The sequence below is a fragment of the Xyrauchen texanus genome, chromosome 22 (genome assembly GCF_025860055.1).
Source record: "Xyrauchen texanus isolate HMW12.3.18 chromosome 22, RBS_HiC_50CHRs, whole genome shotgun sequence".
Taxonomy (NCBI): domain Eukaryota; kingdom Metazoa; phylum Chordata; class Actinopteri; order Cypriniformes; family Catostomidae; genus Xyrauchen; species Xyrauchen texanus.
Window position 1 is genome coordinate 638,267 of NC_068297.1, and position 25,169 is coordinate 663,435.

Below are 25,169 nucleotides of genomic sequence, written 5' to 3' on the forward strand. Positions count from 1 at the left end.
ATTTTGAAAAATTGAAAACAAAGAAACGTTATGATGATGTAATAAAAATGCAAGATTATGAAATATTTCTAGGTCACGCATCAGATTTGTGACATTGATTTTTGTACTGATTTCCTTGCACATGATCATTCGGTTTCGCTCCAGTGCATGCTGTCGTTAACGCTATTTATTTTTTACATGAAATTTGTATCGATTTCCAAATATTCCGTTGATAATACAATTATAAAAGAAAAAAAATAATTACATTTGATAAATGCAAAATTAAAAAAAAATCAGAAGTGGTCTTAAACTTTTGGAAAAAATGTAAATGTAATTTTAAATGTAATTTCATTTTAACAATTAAATGTAACAATTTAACAAAAGTTTAAGACCACTTATGATTTTTTTTTAATTTTGCATTTATCGAATGTAATTATTTTTTCTTTCTTTTATAATTGTATTATCAACGGAATATTTGGAAATTGATACAAATTTTTACGTAATTTTTACATTTAATTTAACAATTTAACAATTACATTTCACAGTTAATTTGGGGGCACACCCAAATGAATTGTGAAAATTAATTGTTAAATTAAATGTAAAAATTACGTAAAATTTTTTATCAATTTCCAAATATTCCGTTGATAATACAATTATAAAAAGAAAAAAATATATTAAATTCGATAAATGCAAAATTGAAGCATTTTCATAAGTGATCTTAAACTTTTGTTAAATTGTTAAATTTAATTGTTAAATTGTTAAAATGAAATTACATTTAAAATTACATTTACATTTTTTAGACCGCTACCCATAAACACCAGCAACCTTGGATACATTTGACTGAATTAATTTTTCTCATGATCTCAAAAATGCTTGAAATGAGTTTTGTGGATAAAGTATAAACGTTTGAATTTCTTTACAAAATTCCCAATTTAATTAATGTAGTAACAAGTCAACAAGTGTCCAGCAATGCCACTAATGTGAAGCTCCAACATTTATGTTTCTACATCCATTTGTGTTATTTCATAGTTTTGATGACTTTGCTATTATTCTAAGATGGTGTTGAAAACAGTAGTAATAAATAACGAGTGTCCGAACGTTTGATTGATGTTGTATATGTGTTGTAATGGTGACAGATTTTGGTCATATTTTTTCGCACGACTCTCTGAACCTCTTTAACTAGTTTCAGCAAATACAATTTGTTTAATACTCATGAGCTCTTACTGAAATGACTCTGTTTTCATGGATCCGTCAGTATAAATAAACAGAACTTGTGTCAGTCCAGATCAATGGAGATACAGCGGCACTGTTTGACCCGCTGGACGCGCTTCTTTCGGGTCGGGGGTTGTTGGTCGGGGCAGTTTAGGGTGAAAGTCATAGTGCTGAATCGTTTGGGTTTACAGAACGAACAGGACTGAAACGCGCCTTCCTCCCTCCGGACATGTCTGGGGATGTAAAACGAGTTACACTGGCCATAACAGAAGCGGTTGATGATGGTTCGGCTGATGCAGCCCTCCTCGTGAATCGTCTGTTTGAGCGGTTGAGTTTTACACCAGTCCCGTTTCAGGTACCGGCGCTCGGTGACGTGTAACGCCTCTTGGCTGGACTCCAAAACCTCTTCCGCGGAACCGGACGAGCCTCTGCCTCTCCCTCGGGGTTCCGAAGCACCCTGATGAGGGTGCTGGTCCGACTCGTTCGGATTGTTCTTGTTTGGATGTGGAATCGCACTGCGGTTCCGTTTGGATTCGGTTGGAGTCGAGAGAAGAATCCAAAATAAAAGAATCGAACACAAGATCCGGGTGGAAATAGCCATCATAACTGTAGAGAGGAAACCAGAGATTATTCAAGAAATTTCACAAACATATTTCATTATAACACACACACACACACACACACACACACACATATATAATATACATTAATCTACAATATGGCCATCAATTCGAGATTGTTTCAACTGGTTTCTGTGTTTCACACAATTTTAAGCACTCTTGCAAAAAATGCTGATGGCATCAGATATTAAAATGGTATTTTGATATTACCCATCTCACACAGAAATCTGATTTATGTAAAACACTAAAAACACACATATATGTTCATGTATGTTTTTTACTGATCTGAAAAAGTGACATACTTGTACATATATGGAACACATTTCAAAATACTACCAAAAAATTTGAATATTTACATATACATTTAGTCGTTTGATCCAAAATGAGGATATTCAAATATGGCCGATATTTCCATATATACGATCTTTATACGCGATTATGATACTAAATTAATCCCATACCAGAGTATTTATTTACAACGAAACCAAGTCCAAATAAACATGGAAGCTCAAACACATGGTAATTTTTGGGGCTTTCCAAATATTCAAATCTAACATTCGCCTTACAAAAACAATGATTAATATCGACTGTCTTGGTCAAATCTCGCCGTTTGAAGAATCGGTCGTGCGAAAAGATTTCATGCGTCGATTCTTTCAGTCTCTCACTCCTTATTTGTTGATCCAGAAGCGCATTTGAGTGGATATATCTTTAGAACTGAATGGAAATAATACAATAAATCTCAAACGAAGTCCTGTATATATAAGATTCATCCTCAGATTAAATTATAACCGACTAGCAAAGAATGAACACCTGCGCCAAAACCCCGTAAATGTGTAAAGATGTCTCACCTGTCAGTGTATTTGGAAACTTTAGATGAAGTTGGTAAAGCAGAGGAGCTGTTATCTGTCCCACACGACTGTCTTCTGTTTGTGTGCACATCTCTCCACATTATTGGCAAGACATAGTCCAGGAAAATCAAAGCTATAATCCGCCCCCTCGGACCCACTGCAGACAGACAGATAGAGAGACAGACAGACAGGCGAGGAGGGACATATCTGTCTGTCTATCCAAACCTCTAGAGAACTGTTGTAGGACACTTTTTGGGAGAACATCTGACTCTTGAATGACATGTTCTGAGCCACACGTACACCAATTGGTCAAATTATTGATGAATAGAATCAACACGGGACGTGATTTTTCCCGTATTTAAACTGATCAGATTCCGTCACGGTGAAATCGTTCCAGATGCCAATTTAACCTTGACATAAGTTGAAAAATGTGCCTATGGTGGGTAAGGGACCGTCTGAAAATTCCACACATTGTGCTAAAACGTGCTAATACTGTGGCGGGTGTGGTAAGGGACCGTCTGAAAATTCCACACATTGTGCTAAAACGTGCTAATACTGCGGAGGGTGTGGTAAGGGACCGTCTGTAAAGTCCACACATTGTGTTAAAACGTGCTAATACTGTGGAGGGTGTGGTAAGGAACCATCTGAAAAATCCACACATTGTGGTAAAACGTGCTAATACTGCGGAGGGTGTGGTAAGGGACCGTCTGTAAAGTCCACACATTGTGTTAAAACGTGCTAATACTGTGAAGGGTGTGGTAAGGGACCGTCTGTAAAGTCCACACATTGTGTTAAAACGTGCTAATACTGTGGAGGGTGTGGTAAGGGACCGTCTGTAAAGTCCACACATTGTGTTAAAACGTGCTAATACTGTGGAGGGTGTGGTAAGGGACCGTCTGTAAAGTCCACACATTGTGGTAAAACGTGCTAATACTGTGGAGGGTGTGGTAAAGGACCGTCTGTAAAGTCCACACATTGTGTTAAAACGTGCTAATACTGCGGAGGGTGTGGTAAGGGACCGTCTGTAAAGTCCACACATTGTGTTAAAACGTGCTAATACTGTGGAGGGTGTGGTAAGGGACCGTCTGTAAAGTCCACACATTGTGCTAAAACGTGCTAATACTGTGGAGGGTGTGGTAAGGGACCGTCTGTAAAGTCCACACATTGTGTTAAAACGTGCTAATACTGTGGAGGGTGTGGTAAGGGACCGTCTGTAAAGTCCACACATTGTGTTAAAACGTGCTAATACTGTGGAGGGTGTGGTAAGGGACCGTCTGTAAAGTCCACACATTGTGGTAAAACGTGCTAATACTGTGGAGGGTGTGGTAAAGGACCGTCTGTAAAGTCCACACATTGTGTTAAAACGTGCTAATACTGCGGAGGGTGTGGTAAGGGACCGTCTGTAAAGTCCACACATTGTGTTAAAACGTGCTAATACTGCGGAGGGTGTGGTAAGGGACCGTCTGTAAAGTCCACACATTGTGCTAAAACGTGCTAATACTGTGGAGGGTGTGGTAAGGGACCGTCTGTAAAGTCCACACATTGTGCTAAAACGTGCTAATACTGCGGAGGGTGTGGTAAGGGACCGTCTGTAAAGTCCACACATTGTGTTAAAACGTGCTAATATTTCGGAGGGTGTGGTAAGGAACCATCTGAAAAATCCACACATTGTGGTAAAACGTGCTAATACTGCGGAGGGTGTGGTAAGGGACCGTCTGTAAAGTCCACACATTGTGTTAAAACGTGCTAATACTGTGAAGGGTGTGGTAAGGGACCGTCTGTAAAGTCCACACATTGTGTTAAAACGTGCTAATATTTCGGAGGGTGTGGTAAGCGACCGTCTGTAAAGTCCACACATTGTGTTAAAACGTGCTAATACTGTGAAGGGTGTGGTAAGGGACCGTCTGTAAAGTCCACACATTGTGTTAAAACGTGCTAATACTGTGGAGGGTGTGGTAAGGGACCGTCTGTAAAGTCCACACATTGTGTTAAAACGTGCTAATACTGTGAAGGGTGTGGTAAGGGACCGTCTGTAAAGTCCACACATTGTGTTAAAACGTGCTAATACTGTGGAGGGTGTGGTAAGGGACCGTCTGTAAAGTCCACACATTGTGTTAAAACGTGCTAATACTGTGGAGGGTGTGGTAAGGGACCGTCTGTAAAGTCCACACATTGTGGTAAAACGTGCTAATACTGTGGAGGGTGTGGTAAAGGACCGTCTGTAAAGTCCACACATTGTGTTAAAACGTGCTAATACTGTGGAGGGTGTGGTAAGGGACGGTCTGTATAGTCCACACATTGTGTTAAAACGTGCTAATACTGCGGAGGGTGTGGTGAGGAACCATCTGAAAAATCCACACATTGTGCTAAAACGTGCTAATACTGTGGAGGGTGTGGTAAGGGACCGTCTGTAAAGTCCACACATTGTGGTAAAACGTGCTAATACTGTGGAGGGTGTGGTAAAGGACCGTCTGTAAAGTCCACACATTGTGTTAAAACGTGCTAATACTGTGGAGGGTGTGGTAAGGGACGGTCTGTATAGTCCACACATTGTGTTAAAACGTGCTAATACTGCGGAGGGTGTGGTAAGGAACCATCTGAAAAATCCACACATTGTGCTAAAACGTGCTAATTCTGCAGAGGGTGTTGGAAGGAACCATCTGAAAAGTCCACACATTGTGTTAAAACGTGCTAATACTGTGGAGGGTGTGGTAAGGGACCGTCTGTAAAGTCCACACATTGTGTTAAAACGTGCTAATACTGCGGAGGGTGTGGTAAGTGACCGTCTGAAAAGTCCATACATTGTGCTAAAACGTGCTAAATCTGTGGATGGTGTGGTAAGGGACAATTTGAAAAGTCCACACATTGTGTTAAAACATGCTAATACTGTGGAGGGTGTGGTAAGGGACCATCTGAAAAGTCCACACATTGTGCTAAAACGTGCTAAATCTGCGGAGGGTGTGGTAAGGGACCATCTGAAAAGTCCACAAATGGTGGTAAAACTGTGTTTTTTTTTCCTATATAAATGTTCATTAAGATCAAACAATGTATGAATACAATCATAAGTACAGGTGAAAAGGGGGAAAAATATAAATAAATATGTATAATCCATCCATACATAAATAAGATAAAGAAGACAAATAATCGAACAAATTTAAATAAATATATTTTTAACATATAAATTATGTATTTTTATTAAGTCATGGGTCAGATAAGTTCTTATTTGAGCATATAAGAAAGGATATAGAATTTGTATTAGTAACGCATATTAACTCAACACATTTATTGCTAAAACTGTGGAGGATGTGGTTAGGGGCAGTGATTACATTTTTTTTTTATGAAAATAGAAATGTAGGTTTAGTATGTACACAATAGTTCCCCTAACGTTCCCTTAAGGTTAATTAAATGTTATGGTTTTGAATGTGTGTCCGTGTCAATCAATATCTGATTTAGAAAACCCTTTTTTGAAAACTGAACAACAAGTTTCAGAAAGTTTTTGTCTTCCAAAATGTGCTGTGGCTAATTTAAATGATTGTACAATAATTGTAATGAGTAATCTCGGTTAAATATACACATCATTTTCTTTTTCATTATAAAGTCAAATCGTTATCAAATCAATTTACAATAATCGCACATTTAGAAGAAATTATTTATTGAGAAAAGCTCCATGTCAGTATGTCAAAGAATGTCAGTTAGTGAGTTGGTGTCAGAATGACGGTTAATTTTAAATTGCGAAAGAGCGCGAATTTCTGTGTCCGAAGCCTGTGGTGATCAAATGCGCGTTTATACACAGCTATTAAACGCAGCGACTAAGGTAAGCAGATATTATAAGATATTAGGGTTGAAGCCCCGCCATGGGATAAAACAATTAAAAAGGTAATGCTGACTTCATATCTCATAATTCTGACTTTATTTAGAAACAGCACACTGGCTGAGAAATAAAGTCGTAACTGTGGACATTTTTGAAAACATTTTGATTTTACATCGAGTTTGAAACGACAAATGAAGCGGATGAGTAAAGGCAGAAGTTTAATTTTGCGTGAACTACTCCTTTGATTTTAATGTAATGCTAATTGAATTACCATTAAAGGGACAGTTCACAAATTAATGACAATTCTGTCATCATTTACTCACTCTCATGCCATCCCAGATGTGTATGACTTTCTTCTGCAGAACACAAATGAAGGTTTTTAGAAGAATATTTCAGCTCTGTAGGTCCATACAATGTAAGTGAATGCTGACCAGAACTTAAAATCTTAAAAAATAACAAAATACGGGGCCTGGGTATCTCAGCGAGTATTGACGGTGACTATCACACCTGGAGTCGCGAGTTTGAATCCAGGGTGTGGTGAGTGACTCCAGCCGGGTCTCCTTAGCAACGAAATTGGGCCGGTTGCTAGGGAGGGTAGAGTCACATGGGGTAACCTCCTCGTGGTCACTATAATGTGGTTCTCGCTCTCGGTGGGGCTTGTGGTGAGTTGTGCGTGGATGCCGCGGAGAATAGCGTGAAGCCTCCGCGCGCGCTACGTCTCCACGGTAACACGCTCAACAAGTCACATGATAAAATGCGCGGATTGACAGTGGCAGACACGAAGGTCGACACGAACTGAGATTCGTCCTCCACCACCCGGATTGAGTTGAGTCACTACACCACCACGAGGATTTAGAGCGCATTGGGAATTGGGCGTTACAAATTGGGGAGAAAATAAAAAAAATAAGTATAAAAGTAATCCATAAGACTCCAGTGGTTTAATCCATGTCTTCAGAAGTGATATGATAGGTGTGAGTGAGAAACAGATCAATATTTAAGTCATTTTCTACTATAAATCTACACTTTCACTTTCACATAAGACTCCAGTGGTTTAATCAATATCTTCAGAAGTGATATGATAGGTGTGGGTGAGAAACAGATCAATATTTAAGTCATTTTCTACTATAAATCTACACTTTCACTTTCACATAAGACTCCAGTGGTTTAATCCATGTCTTCAGAAGTGATATGATAGGTGTGAGTGAGAAACAGATCAATATTTAAGTCGTTTTCTACTATAAATCTACACTTTCACTTTCACATAAGACTCCTGTGGTTTAATCCATGTCTTCAGAAGTGATATGATAGGTGTGAGTGAGAAACAGATCAATATTTAAGTCGTTTTCTACTATAAATCTACACTTTCACTTTCACATAAGACTCCAGTGGTTTAATCCATGTCTTCAGAAGTGATATGATAGGTGTGAGTGAGAAACAGATCAATATTTAAGTAATTTTCTACTATAAATCTACACTTTCACTTTCACATAAGACTCCAGTGGTTTAATCCATGTCTTCAGAAGTGATATGATAGGTGTGGGTGAGAAACAGATCAATATTTAACTCATTTTTTACAATCTATGGCTGTTTCTCAAAAATAAAAAATTTGTCGTAGGACAAGTCCACGAACTCGCTCTTTTGTGTTTTTTTCGTTCTCGTGGACTCGTTCTATGTCATCATCCACTGCCGAAGTTCGATTCCAATCCTCAAGAAGGCAAGTACTGAGAACGCAGGAAGTTACCCGGATGTGTCCTTTATTTCGAGGATGTTCCTACACAACAGGAAGATCTCAAAGCTCGCAATAGATGCTTTCTGTGTCGTCCTTCCAAATTCGTTCTTCCAAGTTAGCTTGGCAAGACTGTTCTTCATAAGAACGCAAGTCCGTTCTCTGTGTTCTTAGGATTGAGAAACACCCTTTCAATTCCACATTCTGCTTCTGCTGTTTTTGGCGATTCACATTGTTTGTGCATATCGCCACCTACTGGCCGGGGCTGGTCAAAGGTGGAGATTTATAGTTAAAATGAACTTAAATATTGAACTATTTCTCCCGTCATATCACTTCTGAAGACATGGATTAAACCAGGGGTTTTCAAACTGGGGTCCGGGGACTCCCAGGGGGCCGCAAGGGAGTGCTAGGGGGTCCACAAAATATTTCTGAGAAAACAAAGTGTTAAAATCTTGACATTATATCATATAATTTACATAACATTAAATCTAACTGAAATCGTTAATCACACGTTTTTCTTTTCATATTGACAGCCATAGCAAGAAATACAAATATTATTATATACTGGTATATACTGTAATTTCATATATTATAGTAATACATCTTATTTGTAATGCACTATACTCTGTAAAGCAGCTTTGAAATTTGTTTTGAATATTTTTGCTAATTAATTTATATAGTGCTTTTCACAAATTATATATATAATTTAATATTAATTACAATTATCATTTTTAAATAATATATTTTTTCATTTACTGTTTCTCTTTGGCTTTATACATCTAAAATTACTCCAGCACAAGAAAGATACACTGTCAACTTAATAAAAATGAATTATTTTGGCTTCAGTACAATATAAATTCCAATTATTTAATTTTGCAAACCTGCATAATATCATGTTTAATAGTTTTATCACACAGGGGGTCATCAAATTTGGGGGTCCTTGACACAAAAAAGTTTGAAAACCCCCTGAAGGCTTATAGATTACTTTTATGCTGCCTTTATGTGCTTTTTGGAGCTTCAAAGTTCTGGCCACTATTCATTTGTATTGTATGGACCTACAGAGCTGAAATATTCTTCTAAAAACATTCATTTGTGTTCTGCAGAAGAAAGAAAGTCACACACATCTGGGATGGCGTGAGGGTGAGTAAATGATGAGACAATTAACATTTTTGGGTGAACTGTCCCTTTAACCTTTTCAGAAACTCAGCATCCATTCCAATCGACCTCAGTTTTCTCTGATGTTTTTTTAAAGGTGTTTTATGTGATTTGGTGCTGTAAACTGTCTGTAAATGACTGTACATATGTGCTCACTGTAAACAATTGCCATATTGTTTATTGACAGCTGCTGTTCATTGTGCATTTGAGCAGCCAGAGACATTAATCGGGAATGTGTGAGTGTATTCCTGTCACACATGCAAAACTGTATATATCACTGCCTGTGATTACATTAGACCTGTCTAAATCTAATCTATCAGTGAGGCTGCTTTAAGGACTTTTTACAGCTTCTACATTAAGCCATTAATGAAGTGTATTTCTGACGTCTTGATCACAATTGTGTGCGAATTTGTCACGTTTGCAGTTTTCCTTTAAATTGACATTTAATAATGTGATGTAAGTGTAGACCATTAAACTTAATACCAAAGCGCAGCCCTGTAAAAACAAAGTGCGCCACCAGGTGGTGAAAAAAGCAACTTCAAAACAGCAATTTAACAAAACAAAAAGTTTAGTTTGGCAACTTCATATCCAGTCACAAATTAAGAAACATGAGTTTACAAATGAATGAAAATAATTATAGCATTGATATGACACATTATATATGCTATAATACTGTTTGACATATTCACACATTTCCATGAGAAGGTTCTTTTTTTAAGGCCTTAACAAGTTTTGAATAAAATATAAATAAAAAACTAAATTAGACACTTTTCTAATAACCAACATTTTCCAATCTAATGTACAGACATCCATTTTTACTCTAAATACAGCCATAAACTATTCTTGCATCACTTCACACTTTCTCCGACTCGTCTTTTCACTTTCCAAACCACCAGATACTCAAACAATGGAGAATATTTTAAGACAAAGTGCAGTTATATGTTACAACTGGTTCAGAAAGTCTTTGTTGCTCGTACATTTGTGTCTCGTATATACGACTTAAACTACGATGACCCTGAAATCCAAAACAACCGATGGAATGATCAAACTGAAAATAGAAAATAAAAACAAGTTTGATATGAAACAAAAAATATGTTTTCTGATCAATCATGCACCTCCTTACGAAGGCCCTTAGAGGACTAGTTCTGCGTTCCCTTGCAATAGCTTTATCCATCCATTACAGAAATTAACCATGGTTTTAATAATTAAACTATGGTATTTGTTCAAACATAACGACAAATTTGACCATTTACAATATACAGGAAAACCAAACATATGACAATAAAAATCAAAAGTTCTGCCACAAAACCTGTTTACTACAGCTCTACTATAGCAACACCAAGGGTAGTTTGTAGTACAAGCAGCATTTGGTTTTAACCATAGACTGTCAAAAAAGATGGCCGACGCCCCTTCGCTCTTTCCCATTGGTGAGAACTGAAGCCGCCAGTGTCCCGATATGGCGCTGACATCTTGGGACTTGAGTCTGCGCAGTTGCGATTTCGGGACCAGACCTGCGCAGTAGTGAGCAGGAAGTAAAGCCGCGAAATCAAGGCTCCGCCCTCACTCTCGCTGAATCAATCGCAAGCACACACCCCTTTTGACTTATGAAATAATTAATTATAGAAATGTAGATATTAAATTTAAAGCTCCAATCTCCTCAGTCCTCCGAAGATCGAAAAAAGTCAGTTGGTGCTTCAGTGACTACTTCAGTGAGAACCTGTCAATCACAGCTGTCAATCATGATGTCACAGCAGCGTTTTTATAGCATCAAATAACTAAAAACAAACTTATTTTGAAAACAAACACTTGAAATGACATCAACGTGATAGAAACGACAGTAAATGACAGAAACTATCTTTGGAAAAAAGATATGTGAAGTGTAATTTAATAGTTTAGTTGGTCTCACGTCCCGTTGAATAACATGGGGAGGCGGGGCTTATGACCTATACTAGGACCAGCCACCGGGGGGCGATCGAGACGTTTTGGCTTCACTTTTGAGGGCTTGTGCGGCACACTTGGTTTAAACCATTTCCACCAATAAACAAGCCTATATGAAAATGAACCAAAGCGGCAGTAACCGTGACAGAAGCAACCATTTTTGTGGTTTTAAAACCATGGTATTACTGTAGTAAAACCATGGTAAATATGGCTTTACAACATACAGTATACTATAATATAACCATGGTAAACTTGAACATGGTATAACCATGGTAACAAAACAATGGTTACATTTGGTAAGGAATGGATTGTATTGAAAGGGAACTCAAAATAATTGTGAGGGAACACAAAACTAGTTCAGCAAAGAAATTCCTTGTCCTGTAAAGGGCTCTTTACCTTTCAGACAATCAATGCTCTCACTAGTAAAATAAATTAAGACCCCTGAATACAAGAGTTTCAAATTACGAAAGCACCTGTAGAAGACATTATTACTACAGGTCAATGGGCTTCATCGCTGACAGAAGTTTTCCATCTGTAAGCGGGTTTTTGGGAGAACCTCGATAGCGACTTGAATCTTGTTCTGCTAGACAGACAGACTTGGGAAATACAGTTGCAGCACTCTTATTTGCAGAGAAGGCATCATGGTTTGCTTTTGACACCGTATTGGTGACATCTTCTAGTGGGGTATGTTTGACAGCGCAGTGTTTTTTGGGAGGAACTGGAGGTTTGGGTTTTGAGGATGTGGTTTGAGTGCACAAACCGCTCTCTAAACTCACAGACTTTGGCACGGCGGTGCTTTGACTGGCACACCAGCCCATCCTAACGTCTTTCCTGTCTCCAAGCAAAGAGTTTATCCTCCTCACGGACTGCCGAACGGGCGTACGCTGGAACTTCAGAGGAGATCGGACCACTTTGGCTTTGGGTGAATCGAGTGTCATCATGTTGAAAAGTTTAATCTGATCCGCAACTTTCCTTCGGCGCATTTCAGCGGCATTTGGAGAGTTCTGTGGCTCGTCTTCTTGATATTGAGGACAATCGGCGAAGTCGCTTGCAGACTCTTTAAATTCACTTGGCAGGGGCGTATTGACTTTCCCTTGCGTTCTTGCTGGGTATGGGGTCGATTGAACCCTGATGGACGTGTCCAGTCTGAAGGCCGCTGGACTTTGGATGTCTAAAGCATCGATGAGATGACTGCAATCTCCAGAACGCGCCGTGGCCTCTTTTAAGAAACCTCTGCCTTCATTTTCAAGACAAAGACAACCGTTGTGGGTGATCTCAACCTGCTCTCTGGCTTCAGTATCAAACAGAGCACTATCTATGTGTAGAGGCGACAAAGGAATCATCTCAAGCTGCCCAAACGTCACATTGTGATCCTCCGCCATGCATTTGCTAGAACTTTCCATTGATTTGTGTGAGGTTTCTGTGGTCACCTCAGAAGAAACCGCCTCAGATGTTGCACCAATGTTGTCTTGTGGTTTGTCCTTGGGATTTTCGCTCTGGTCTTTGATGATGCTCTGAAGATCACTGCCAGACTCACCAAAAGCTTGTTTCATTTTCAGTAGAGTTGGCCCAGTGTGAGATCGCTCCTCGCTGAATGAATCCGAGCCGCTGCTCTCGCTCGAGGCACAACAAAGGGTTTTGGGAATAATGCCGACTATGGGAGGTTTGCTCACTACGATGGCGGGCTCAGAGCGGCAGATGATCTTTGGACAGACGCTCATGGGTGTGTCAGAGAATGAATCTGTGGTGAAGGTTGGAGCTACATCAGGAGTGTCTCCACTCCACAAGCTCCTGTGGTTTATATAATCACACTGAGGCGTCAGCAGGTTATCCTCAGATTTACTGATAAACTTGGAGCCTGTGAAACAAACATGGACAAAATAAAGGCAATTATGTCAAATGAAGCATAAAGAAAACAGCTTTAAAGTCAACATGAAATGCTATAGAGCTGTTCAGCCATGACGTCAATTCGTAGACAAACCCAGAAAGATAATTTGCCATGAGTTCCCCGCAGAAATTTGTTTTTAGAAGTGTGATTTGTGGTTAAAATGACTTGAAGAGACTTTCACGTTTTGTTCTAGAACATAAATGACACTGTCATGACTCAATTGTCGATTTTAAAAACGCATGTTGCTAACCCGTCGCTAAATTTTTTACAACAGTTGTTCGTAAAGCAAGTAGCTCATGTGCTGATGGGAGTTGTTATCCTTAGTTAGCATTATGATAGCAACATGTGTTTTAAAAAAAACTAAAGTAGGAACAAAACTGGAACAAAACGTAAAAAGTCTCCAAATAATTTGAACCACAGTCCTGATTTTACTCATAAATCAAAACCTGCCACTATTAAAACCCCTAGGAGGGAGTCTCCAGCCTGGTCTCCTTAGCAACCAAATTGTCCCAGTTGCTAGGGAGGGTAGAGTTACATGGGGTAACCTCCTCGTGGTTGCTATAATGTGGTTCTCGCTCTCGGTGGGGCGTGTGGCGAGTGACTCCAGCCAGGTCTCCTTAGCAACCAAATTGTCCCGGTTGCTAGGGAGGGTAGAGTCACATGGGGTAACCTCCTCGTGGTCACTATAATGTTGTTCTCGCTCTCGGTGGGGCGTGTGGTGAGTGACTCCAGTCAGGTCTCCTAAGCAACCAAATTGTCCCGGTTGCTAGGGAGGGTAGAGTCACATGGGGTAACCTCCTCGTGGTCACTATAATGTGGTTCTCGCTCTCGGTGGGGCGTGTGGCGAGTGACTCCAGCCAGGTCTCCTTAGCAACCAAATTGTCCCGGTTGCTAGGGAGGGTAGAGTCACATGGGGTAACCTCCTCGTGGTCACTATAATGTGGTTCTCTCTCTCGGTGGGACGCGTGGTGAGTTGTGCGTTGATGCTGCGGAGAATAGCGTGAAGCCTCCACACGCGCTACGTCTCCATGGTAACACGCTCAACAAGTCACATGATAAGATGGGCGGATTGACGGTCTCAGATGCGGAGACAACTGAGATTTGTCCTCCGCCACCCGGATTGAGGCGAGTCACTACGCCACCACGAGGACTTACAGCGCGTTGGGAATTGGCCGTTACAAATTGGAGAGAAAATAAATAATTGAGAAATACATATTCTACAGGAATATTGCAGGTTCCATACAAATTAAGTTCTACTCGCAGCATCTGATAGAAAATAATTTCTAATCATCCCTCAGTTAATAAAAAACCCAAACCATTGTGAGCTCATAATGGAAACAGGTGGGTTACCAGTTGACTTCTATAAGCGCTTGACTGTCAAAGCGTTTTGTTTTTTAAAAACGAGGGACTTGAATGTTACTTAACATGCAATGGCTATTCCATATGTTGCCTTAAATTCAACCTGTAGGGTAGTTTGAAGCATGAATATTGGTACTGACCTTTTGTGGGACTCTTGTTTAAAACAGCCGGACTAAACGGAGACTCCGCGGTGAAGATAAAACCGGTGCAGCTCTCTTGTGTTGCTAGGCGCCACCCTATGACCTCTGACCCCTTTGGCCCCAGTTGTGAATGTGTATTGACGTTCTGTTGAAATAGAGGCACCTGCTTTTTATTCTTTTGTTATGGTCTGATTCATGTCTGTTGCGTTAAATTACGAGGAACTGTTTGAACCCTTTACTGAAATAAATACCGCCAGTAAAAGAGTTTCTGGTCAATAATCTTTTTTATTTCCGAGCATATATACATGCATAATATAATGACCATGTCAGTAACACTACAAATACACATTTTAATTATGAAAATAAAACTGTTAATAATAGTATTAATATTCATTTGTTATTAAAGCATTTTATTACCCCACAATTCTTTTAGTAATATAAGCTTATTAGATAAAAATATAGATATTTACCCTCCAAAAGTCACAATGTTACAGCATTGTGCAATATGTGCAACACACAAAAATTATTACACACAATTACACAAACGTCACAATACATACATATATATATATATATATTAACTTAGTGATTGTTAACAAGTGTAAAATTATATTTTCTTGATCCCTAAAACATCTTAAAGCACCATTTCCATGTTTATCCTCTATATCAATGAGATTTCAGCTAACATGTGTCTTTTCTATTCTTTCATAACCCTCAAAACAAAGACTGTGAAAAGAATACCTTAAAACCTCTTTGATTAATACATGTATTTTATAACATTGAAATTGAGTGCACAATATTTCTGGATGTCTAACTAGAATGTAGTGTTGTGGACGACTATATATTCTCCACTCATAGCAGCATGTGTACCTACATTAAACTGCCACTAGATGGTGAAAGAGACAAAACTGAAGGAGTGCTCACAGTATTTAGGACTAGTCAATAGAATATAACAAGTCCAGAATTCAAATAACATTATTTCTTAAAAGTGCTATATTATTCATACATGAATATTTATTACATAAGCAATTAGACAGCACCGTCATGCAAATCACTGTTGCATAGCACTGATTGGTTGTTAAGCGGTTGGATTGGAGTCTCTGATGGAGGCGACCAGAGATGATGATGTTTCTGAACTTACAGACTCTCGGCTGGATTTCCCCAGACTGAAGCGCAGACGCAGAGATTTCCTCATGGGCTCTTTCTTATGGACTCTGGGAGAGAAACAGCCTGCTTTCCCCAATTCAACTCTGAAATCAAGACAGAAGTACATTAACGAATAGGGAGATCCCATCACCGAGACGAGCACCACGTAAACAAAAGAAACTTCAACGCCAAAGAAAATGTGTTACATGTGAAATTGATGCAATTTATTGCTTGAAGCTTTTTGTGTTGCATCTATTTATGACATTCATGGTCAAATTTGAATTTGGATTAATTTATCACAAAAAAAGGAATAGTACACCCAAAAATGATAATCATCCTATCATTTACTCACCATTATGTTGTCTCAAACTCATATATTTCCTCTGAGAAACACAAATGAAGATTTTTTTTTAAAGAGATATAACGTGTAAGTAAATGGGGTCCAACACTTTCAAGGTCCAAAAAGGACATAAAGGCATCATTAAGGTAATCCATACGACACGAGTGGTTTAATCCATGTCTTCTGAAGCGATACGAACAGTTTGGGTGAGAAAAAAGAAGAAGCAAAAATTCAGGCTGCTTCTCCTTTCTTAAATTGTGCATCCTCGTTACCTTGCTCCTGAAAGCCTGTGACCCGGAAACTGATCGAAGTCCGACCATCATTTTTTTTATTTTCTCCACTTTTTTCCCAATTTGTAACACCCAATTCCCAATGCGCTCCCAAGTCCTCGTGGTGGCGTAGTGACTTGCCTCAATCCGGGAGGCAGAGGATGAATCTCAGTTGCCTCCGCGTCTGAGACCGTCAATCCGCGCATCTTATCACGTGACTTGTTGAGCGCGTTACCATGGAGACGTAGTGCGTGTGGAGGCTTCACGCTATTCTCCGCGGCATCCACGCACAACTCACCACATGCCCCACCGAGAGTGAGAACCACATTATAGTGACCACGAGGAGGTTACCCCATGTGACTCTACCCTCCCTAGCAACCGGGCCAATTTGGTTGCTAAGGAGACCTGGCTGGAGTCACTCAGCATGCCCTGGATTCATACTCGCTGAGATACCCAGACCCCCGAAGTCTGCCACATTAAATAAATATTAATTCTCAAAATGCACCGCTAGGACCGAGGAAGCTTCCCAAGGAGGCACAGCAGCATCCTATGCGGAAGACTTTTGTGTCGAAACCCCTGACACACGCATAGGAAATTCTCACGTGCATTGTTTTACCAAAACGGTTCACTTTTGCCCTGTTCTCCTATGCACGTTCACGAGAGAAGCTTGTATACATATCCTTGCGCTTGACCGATACGCAGATACATTTTTCACAAGGACTGGCATGTGTGCAATACGACCGGAAGTTCTTGCGTTTACATGCACGTGAGCACGAGGATGCGTAAACAAGTTTCTCTCGTGAACGTCAAGAGACATGGATTAAACCTCCAGAGTTGTATGAAATACCTTTATGAGCTTTATAGAGCTTTGTACGGATAAAAGCACCTCATATCTCCATCAAAATATCTTCATTTGTGTTCCGCAGAAGAAAGAAAGATATATATGATTGCATAGGGGTGAGTAAATGATAGAATTATAATTTTTGAGTGAACAATGAGCGATTGTTGTACCTGCTCACACTACGATCTCTCAGTCGTTTGCTCTTCCTCCTCGCTGAACTGCTGGACAGACGCGAGTTTCTGCCCACAGAAGACAGAAAACCGTTGTGAGTCGAGTCCAGAACCCCTCCTGCACTGTGTGCTGAGAAAACATGACAACAAAGATACGATAATCTTACGCATTACACTGAGAGTTTTGTACGCCAATTACTTCCTGAAAGCACATGAGCCGCCCTGAAGCTCCAAACTGTCACATGACTCACCTGATCCTGGTGTAGATGTTCCTCCAAACAGAGCGTTTGGCAGCAGCTCCAGGCCGAGGTTCTTCTTGATAGACCTCCGTTTCTTATTGGAGAACCCGTGAGACTGTGCCGACTCCACAGGAAGTTTCCGCTTCGTGTTTGGAGTCATGATGACTGGAGTCGCCGTGGAGAACACTGAACAAACACAGAATTCGTTATGGAGATTACTCATTATTACTGTAGGATTTTCCCATTATTCTTTAGTTGCAAGTGGCCAGGCAATGCGTTCAACCAGGAGAAGGAAGCTCAAGCAATTTCAAAGCAAACGTTTCAGAGAGAGACGGTCTTAAATGGCAGCTAGTAACTTTGTACAAAAGCAAACACATCAGGAACTACTTGAGTAATGCAGCAAAGCAATGTGCCAACAGAAAGCCAAGTCAATAATGAAGAAAGGACCTAAAGATAGTGTTTGATTAGTAAGGATGAGAGTAGATATCTTCCAGCAGTTTTAATGTGATTCCAGAGCAGCTGAACTGCATTTACAGATGTGAACATTTACCCACCTGCTCCGTCAGATTGAGGCGTATTTGTTGGCGTTCTACTAGTTTTAAACTTATTCAGAGCTCCATTTACCACATCTGGAATACAAGATAAACCCACTCAACTAGAAGCCTTCAAATCATTATTAGCCATATCTGTTTCTCCTCAAGCTTGATGTGGTTATAACCCTTGATTGAGGATATTGTTATAAGGCCGTTCTCACCTCCTAAACTGCGTCTGTTGCTTTTCTTCAGGTCAGAGTGAGAGCTGCTCTCCTCTAGAGACACTGTAGATGGTGAGAACATCCCATAATCACAACCCAACATGGCCGGAACCTTCTCTATCAGGAACTGAGGAGCCACACCTACAAACAAGCACAGGACAATAAAAACATTCCCCATTCAACTGAAGGTACTGTCACATTGTTCAGCTCTTTTATAATGGCTAGAACGTCTCATCCAAGATTCATTAAGATCAAGATTTTAGAGCTGCATCGATCCGTTTTATAAAAGGTATTTTGTTCAAACAGGAAAAAGAATAATCCCTGTTAAATGTTCTGTGGATTTACATTTTGGTGGGCATCTAGTGGAGAAATTAGGATTGACAATTAAGCAGTTGTGACAGATATTACGCTAATGCCTCCAACAAACAAAACCGCACCCGATGCATGTATCACGATCTCTGTGAGCCAATGCCAATATCGGATCATTTAGAACAACATTTGCCGATACCGATAGTTTGATGGTTCTACTTTGTCACCGTGTTTCACGTCACGGATAATTAAAAAGGGCTAGATATTGATTCCGATTCGATTCTGACAGATGTCATTTTTATAATGTCACTTTTGCTTGCATTTGGAAGAAATTGTCTACCAACTAATGCTGTTAATTATACATGGGAACTATTACAAAAATATGAATTTTACTAAATGCATCTAGAAATATTGCACATGTGCAAATATTCATAATTTATCAAATTTTAGCTTATTAAAAAAGGTACAAATCCATGTATTCATTCAAAAAATATAAGGGCTTGAAATTGCATATATATATTTTTTATTGCATCTTTATTGATTACATGCATAATATATACTATTTTCAAGTATTTTCATTTATTTGAAGAACACGTGCTAAAACAGTAAGGTCTTTTAAGAATAGTGGCGGTGGTTCACTTTTATTGTGTAGAGAGAAAGATCTCTGGATTTATAATTCGATATCGGGACCGTTCAATTGAGGATTAAGATGTAGATGCCTCTACATGTCTTCTATGAGTCAGAGTAACTGGTCTCAGTTGTAAACAAAACACTGAGACAAAAAGGACATTATTAACTTGTATTAAATAAATTCTCAATAGTAAGATTTCACTATTAACAGAACTGTGATAAAGCTGAAGCAGCTTCCGTTTTACCTTTAAAGGCACAGTTCACCCAAAAATGTAAATTTTAGCATCATTTACTCACCCCACCCTCATGTCATCCCAGATGTGTTTGACTTTCTTTCTTCTGCAGAACACAAATTAAGATTTTTAGAAGAATATTTCAGCTCTGTAGGTCCATACAATACAAGTGAATGGTGACCAGAATTTTGAAGCTCCAAAAAGCACATAAAGGCAGCATAAAAGTAATCCACAAGTCTCCAGTGGTTTAATCCATGTCTTCAGAAGTGATATGATAGGTGTGGGTGTGAAACAGATCAATATTTAAGTTGTTTTCTACTATATATGTATATACTTTTTCTACTACTACGTATATAGTCACGTTTTCACTATGAGACCAGGTTGCAAGAAGAGTTTCTCACCCACACCCATCATATCACTTCTGAAGACATGGATTAAACCACTGGAGTCTTAAGTGAAAGTGAAAGTGTAGATTTATAGTAGAAAATGACTTAAATATTGATCTGTTTCTCACCCACACCTATCATATCACTTCTGAAGACATGGATTAAACCACTGGAGTCTTATGTGAAAGTGAAAGTGTAGATTTATAGTAGAAAATGACTTAAATATTGATCTGTTTCTCACCCACACCTATCATATCACTTCTGAAGACATGGATTAAACCACTGGAGCTTATGTGAAAGTGTAGATTTATAGTAGAAAATGACTTAAATATTGATCTGTTTCTCACCCACACCTATCATATCACTTCTGAAGACATGGATTAAACCACTGGAGTCTTATGTGAAAGTGAAAGTGTAGATTTATAGTAGAAAATGACTTAAATATTGATCTGTTTCTCACCCACACCTATCATATCACTTCTGAAGACATGGATTAAACCACTGGAGCTTATGTGAAAGTGTAGATTTATAGTAGAAAATGACTTAAATATTGATCTGTTTCTCACCCACACCTATCATATCACTTCTGAAGACATGGATTAAACCACTGGAGTCTTATGTGAAAGTGAAAGTGTAGATTTATAGTAGAAAATGACTTAAATATTGATCTGTTTCTCACCCACACCTATCATATCACTTCTGAAGACATGGATTAAACCACTGGAGTCTTATGTGAAAGTGAAAGTGTAGATTTATAGTAGAAAATGACTTAAATATTGATCTGTTTCTCACCCACACCTATCATATCACTTCTGAGACATGGATTAAACCACAGGAGTCTTAAGTGAAAGTGAAAGTGTAGATTTATAGTAGAAAATGACTTAAATATTGATCTGTTTCTCACCCACACCTATCATATCACTTCTGAAGACATGGATTAAACCACTGGAGTCTTATGTGAAAGTGAAAGTGTAGATTTATAGTAGAAAATGACTTAAATATTGATCTGTTTCTCACTCACACCTATCATATCACTTCTGAGACATGGATTAAACCACTGGAGTCTTATGTGAAAGTGAAAGTGTAGATTTATAGTAGAAAATGACTTAAATATTGATCTGTTTCTCACTCACACCTATCATATCACTTCTGAAGACATGGATTAAACCACTGGAGTCTTATGTGAAAGTGAAAGTGTAGATTTATAGTAGAAAACGACTTAAATATTGATCTGTTTCTCACCCACACCTATCATATCACATGGATTAAACCACTGGAGTCTTATGTGAAAGTGAAAGTGTAGATTTATAGTAGAAAATGACTTAAATATTGATCTGTTTCTCACCCACACCTATCATATCACTTCTGAAGACATGGATTAAACCACTGGAGTCTTAAGTGAAAGTGAAAGTGTAGATTTATAGTAGAAAATGACTTAAATATTGATCTGTTTCTCACCCACACCTATCATATCACTTCTGAAGACATGGATTAAACCACTGGAGTCTTATGTGAAAGTGAAAGTGTAGATTTATAGTAGAAAATGACTTAAATATTGATCTGTTTCTCACCCACACCTATCATATCACTTCTGAAGACATGGATTAAACCACTGGAGTCTTATGTGAAAGTGAAAGTGTAGATTTATAGTAGAAAATGACTTAAATATTGATCTGTTTCTCACCCACACCTATCATATCACTTCTGAAGACATGGATTAAACCACTGGATTACTTTTATGCTGCTTCAAAGTTCTGGTCACCATTCACTTGCATTGTATGGACCTACAGAGCTGAAACATTCTTCTAAAAATCTTAATTTGCGTTCTGTTGAAGAAAGAAAGTCACACACATCTGGGACGGCATGAGAGTGAGTAAATGAGAGAATTTTCTCTATTCCTTTAACAAACTTATCATATGCATTGCTGTGTTGAGCTTTAAGGCGAAATTTTTATAAAAGTTAACGGTAGATTCACCTTGTAAAATTCCACCTGTGCAAATCTTACAAATTACAACTACCCTGTCCTTGTCACCCATTTCAATGTAATTCCACACCGAGAGATGTTTTCTTTCACACAGCAGGAGTTTTAGGCTGATTGTCTGACGCATATTTCAATCGGCCAATGTCCGATGTTTGGCCGATACAGTAGATCGGTACGTCACTACAAAGCAGGTTTATAATAAGTCAGTAAAGTGATGTGTACCTAAGTGTTGAGCGTTGTCTATGAGACACTGCACAGCTGCTGTCTGATGCTTTAGTTTCTTCTCTGTGCTGCTGCTCAGTTTCTCTGTGCCGTCACCACAGTGAAAGAGATTCGGTGCAAATATGACAGCGAGATTACTGCTGTCCATCTTATTCTCAGCACAGCTGAAAGGAACAAGCAATACACACAGATTGAATGAGCAATACACACACTTTACACATGTTAAACCACCTGCTGCTAAACAACTTCTCAAAAGAAACCGCTGAGCCATAATTAGCATAACAACAGATTCAAGTCAGACAGAGTAATTGCTCTTTTTCACATCGTACCGTTGAGAGACACTCTTCAGGAAACTGCAGAAATAGCGCAGCGTGTTTAAATTCCTGTCGGGCAGCACACAGGACAGCAGAACCGTGGTTGAGGTCCTCTCCTCTTCGGTGGGCAGCTCCTGGGCCTTCAGGAAAGCACTGTGCAGATCTACGGTCAGAACTGGCTCGGGAAGCTCCCTGAAAAACTGTTTCAGAAGTCCAGCGACGTCCAGCGGCAGAGCAGTGGCCAGACAGTCCTCACCCTGGTCCAGTTTGCCCTTCAGGGTCACAACAGCACAGACATTGTTAAATAATGCCACCGGCCAAAGTCTCTACAGGAAATAAAACTCAAGTCATCACTCACCCGGAGGGTCTTGACCCGAACAACAGAGCCTGATTTTCTGAAGAGGCCCTCTGTGTCCAAATGCTCCATGAGGCTCGAACAAACATCTACTATAAAGCTGGAAGAGTTCACAAATTCGAGTTCATGCATGTGTGCAGTGCAGATGGCATGTTGCATTCTTATATTTACATTTTCAGTCATGCAAATTCAAATATTTGTGCAATTTAAACTGTTTAAAGAAACAGTGATTTTATGAACTCCAAGATCGATCATGCGTTTATCTGATCATCTAACCTTGATAAATCCCTATAGATCAACAGCTGATGTTGAGACTGCTGTGGGACGTATAGGCGTTAAGCTGTGAATTGGGCACAAATGCTTGAATAAACATGATATATAACAAAGTCTGGACTAGAGGTTGACTGATTGTGGATTTTGCCGAGACTAGAGCTACGGAGGTGGAAAAGGCCGATAATTGATTAATCTGCAGATAGTTTTTATAAATTGATTTATAGAATGTCTTTCATCACTATGACTGGTACATATATATATATATAGAGAGAGAGAGAGAGAGAGAGAGAGAGAGAGAGGCTACAAGACTACAAAATAAAACAATCCTAGATGCAGTTTATTGTGCAAGCCGATGATAACCAGAAAAAATAAAGATATGGAGCATAACGCAGGACCAGGGACTAAAAATAAAATGTTTTTCATTTCGGTTCATTCTGGCAAAAACTTTCAGTTTTCGCTCCCGCTCAGAAGTCTCATTTCCATATAGTGACCAGTTAGAACAAAATATAAAAGGACGGTTAATAACCGTTACTGACCCAAGTTTGGGACCAACATAAGCATCAAAATAAGAAAACAAATGTCGTAATGGCCATAGAAAAAGGTTAAGTTTATTTACCAAAATAAAGAAAAAGGCCAGGGTCAGTAACAATCACATTCTTATTTTAAATGTCAGTATTCTGCGCTAAGGGGTGGGAGAAATACCTGTTGCAGTGCTGCCAGATCTCACAAGAGGTCTGGAAAAAACAAGCCCAAAATAAGCCACTTGCCTCACCAACAAGAGTGAAAATAAGCAATTAATTTATTTCCTGTGTGGTGGATTTATCAGGATAGAAATCATCATAAAGTATGATTTTATTTCTGAGTCAAAACCCCACAGCATCAAATCCGTATTAATGCATCATATCTCACAATAATTGACTGAAGAAACAACTGAGAAATGTTCTTTTGACCTGTAATAATGTTTTGCTTATATTTATATATTTACATTTATGCATTTGGCAGACGCTTTTATCCAAAGTGACTTACAGTGCACTTATTACAAGGACACAATGATGGTGACTGTGGGGATCAAACCAGCAACCTTCTGAGTACTAATGTATTATAGAGAGCACTTATTACAGGGACAATCCCCCCGGAGCAACCTGGAGTTAAGGGCCTTTCTCAAGGACACAATGATGGTGACTGTGGGGATCAAACCAGCAACCTTCTGAGTACTAATGTATTATAGAGAGCACTTATTACAGGGACAATCCCCCCGGAGCAACCTGGAGTTAAGTGTCTTACTCAAGGACACAATGGTGGTGACTGTGGGGATCAAACCAGCAACCTTCTGATTACCAATGTATTATACAGTGCACTTATTACAGGCACAATCCCCCCGGAGCAACCTGGAGTTAAGTGTCTTACTCAAGGACACAATGGTGGTGACTGTGGGGATCAAACCAGCAACCTTCTGATTACCAATGTATTATACAGTGCACTTATTACACTTATTACAAGGACACAATGATGGTGACTGTGGGGATCAAACCAGCAACCTTCTGAGTACTAATGTATTATAGAGAGCACTTATTACAGGGACAATCCCCCCGGAGCAACCTGGAGTTAAGTGTCTTACTCAAGGACACAATGGTGGTGACTGTGGGGATCAAACCAGCAACCTTCTGATTACCAATGTATTATACAGTGCACTTATTACAGGCACAATCCCCCCGGAGCAACCTGGAGTTAAGTGTCTTACTCAAGGACACAATGGTGGTGACTGTGGGGATCAAACCAGCAACCTTCTGAGTACCAATGTATTATACAGTGCACTTATTACAGGGACAATCCCCCCGGAGCAACCTGGAGTTAAGTGTCTTACTCAAGTACACAATGGTGGTGACTGTGGGGATCGAACCAGCAACCTTCTGAGTACCAATGTATTATACAAAGCACTTATTACGGGGACAATCCCCCCGGAGCAACCTGGAGTTAAGTGCCTTACTCAATGACACAATGGTGGTGACTGTGGGGATCGAACCAGCAACC

General features: G+C 39.3%; 2 protein-coding genes across 2 annotated transcripts in view; both read right to left on the bottom strand.

Moving 5' to 3' along the window:
* Positions 1–537: 537 nt before the first annotated feature.
* LOC127662372 (gremlin-1-like) lies at positions 538–3,066 on the bottom strand. The gene is made up of 2 exons (XM_052153505.1): positions 2,660–3,066; positions 538–1,797 (listed from the first exon to the last, which is right to left on the bottom strand). The coding sequence occupies exons 1-2, from the start codon at positions 2,748–2,750 to the stop codon at positions 1,256–1,258; spliced, it is 633 nt and encodes a 210-aa protein (XP_052009465.1). The 5' UTR covers positions 2,751–3,066; the 3' UTR covers positions 538–1,255.
* A 6,877-nt stretch (positions 3,067–9,943) lies between these two features.
* arhgap11a (Rho GTPase activating protein 11A) overlaps positions 9,944–25,169 on the bottom strand; it is a 27,867-nt gene continuing 12,641 nt past the window's right edge. The window contains exons 4-12 of the mRNA XM_052153476.1: positions 22,526–22,782; positions 22,197–22,360; positions 18,436–18,576; positions 18,236–18,310; positions 17,694–17,867; positions 17,443–17,572; positions 15,818–15,926; positions 14,677–14,821; positions 9,944–13,147 (exon numbers count right to left, since the gene is read on the bottom strand). Coding sequence (XP_052009436.1) covers positions 11,781–13,147; positions 14,677–14,821; positions 15,818–15,926; positions 17,443–17,572; positions 17,694–17,867; positions 18,236–18,310; positions 18,436–18,576; positions 22,197–22,360; positions 22,526–22,782 — 2,562 coding nt within the window. The 3' untranslated portion in view covers positions 9,944–11,780. The remainder of the gene's footprint in view (positions 13,148–14,676; positions 14,822–15,817; positions 15,927–17,442; positions 17,573–17,693; positions 17,868–18,235; positions 18,311–18,435; positions 18,577–22,196; positions 22,361–22,525; positions 22,783–25,169) is intronic.

Bases quoted from the DNA above. Each gene is read 5' to 3' on its own strand.
- LOC127662372 (XM_052153505.1), bottom strand. From the start codon at position 2,750: ATGTGCACACAAACAGAAGACAGTCGTGTGGGACAGATAACAGCTCCT. The intron at 1,798-2,659 runs GTGAGACATCTT...TCCTCTCTACAG, and splicing joins GTTTCCAAATACACTGACAG to TTATGATGGCTATTTCCACC.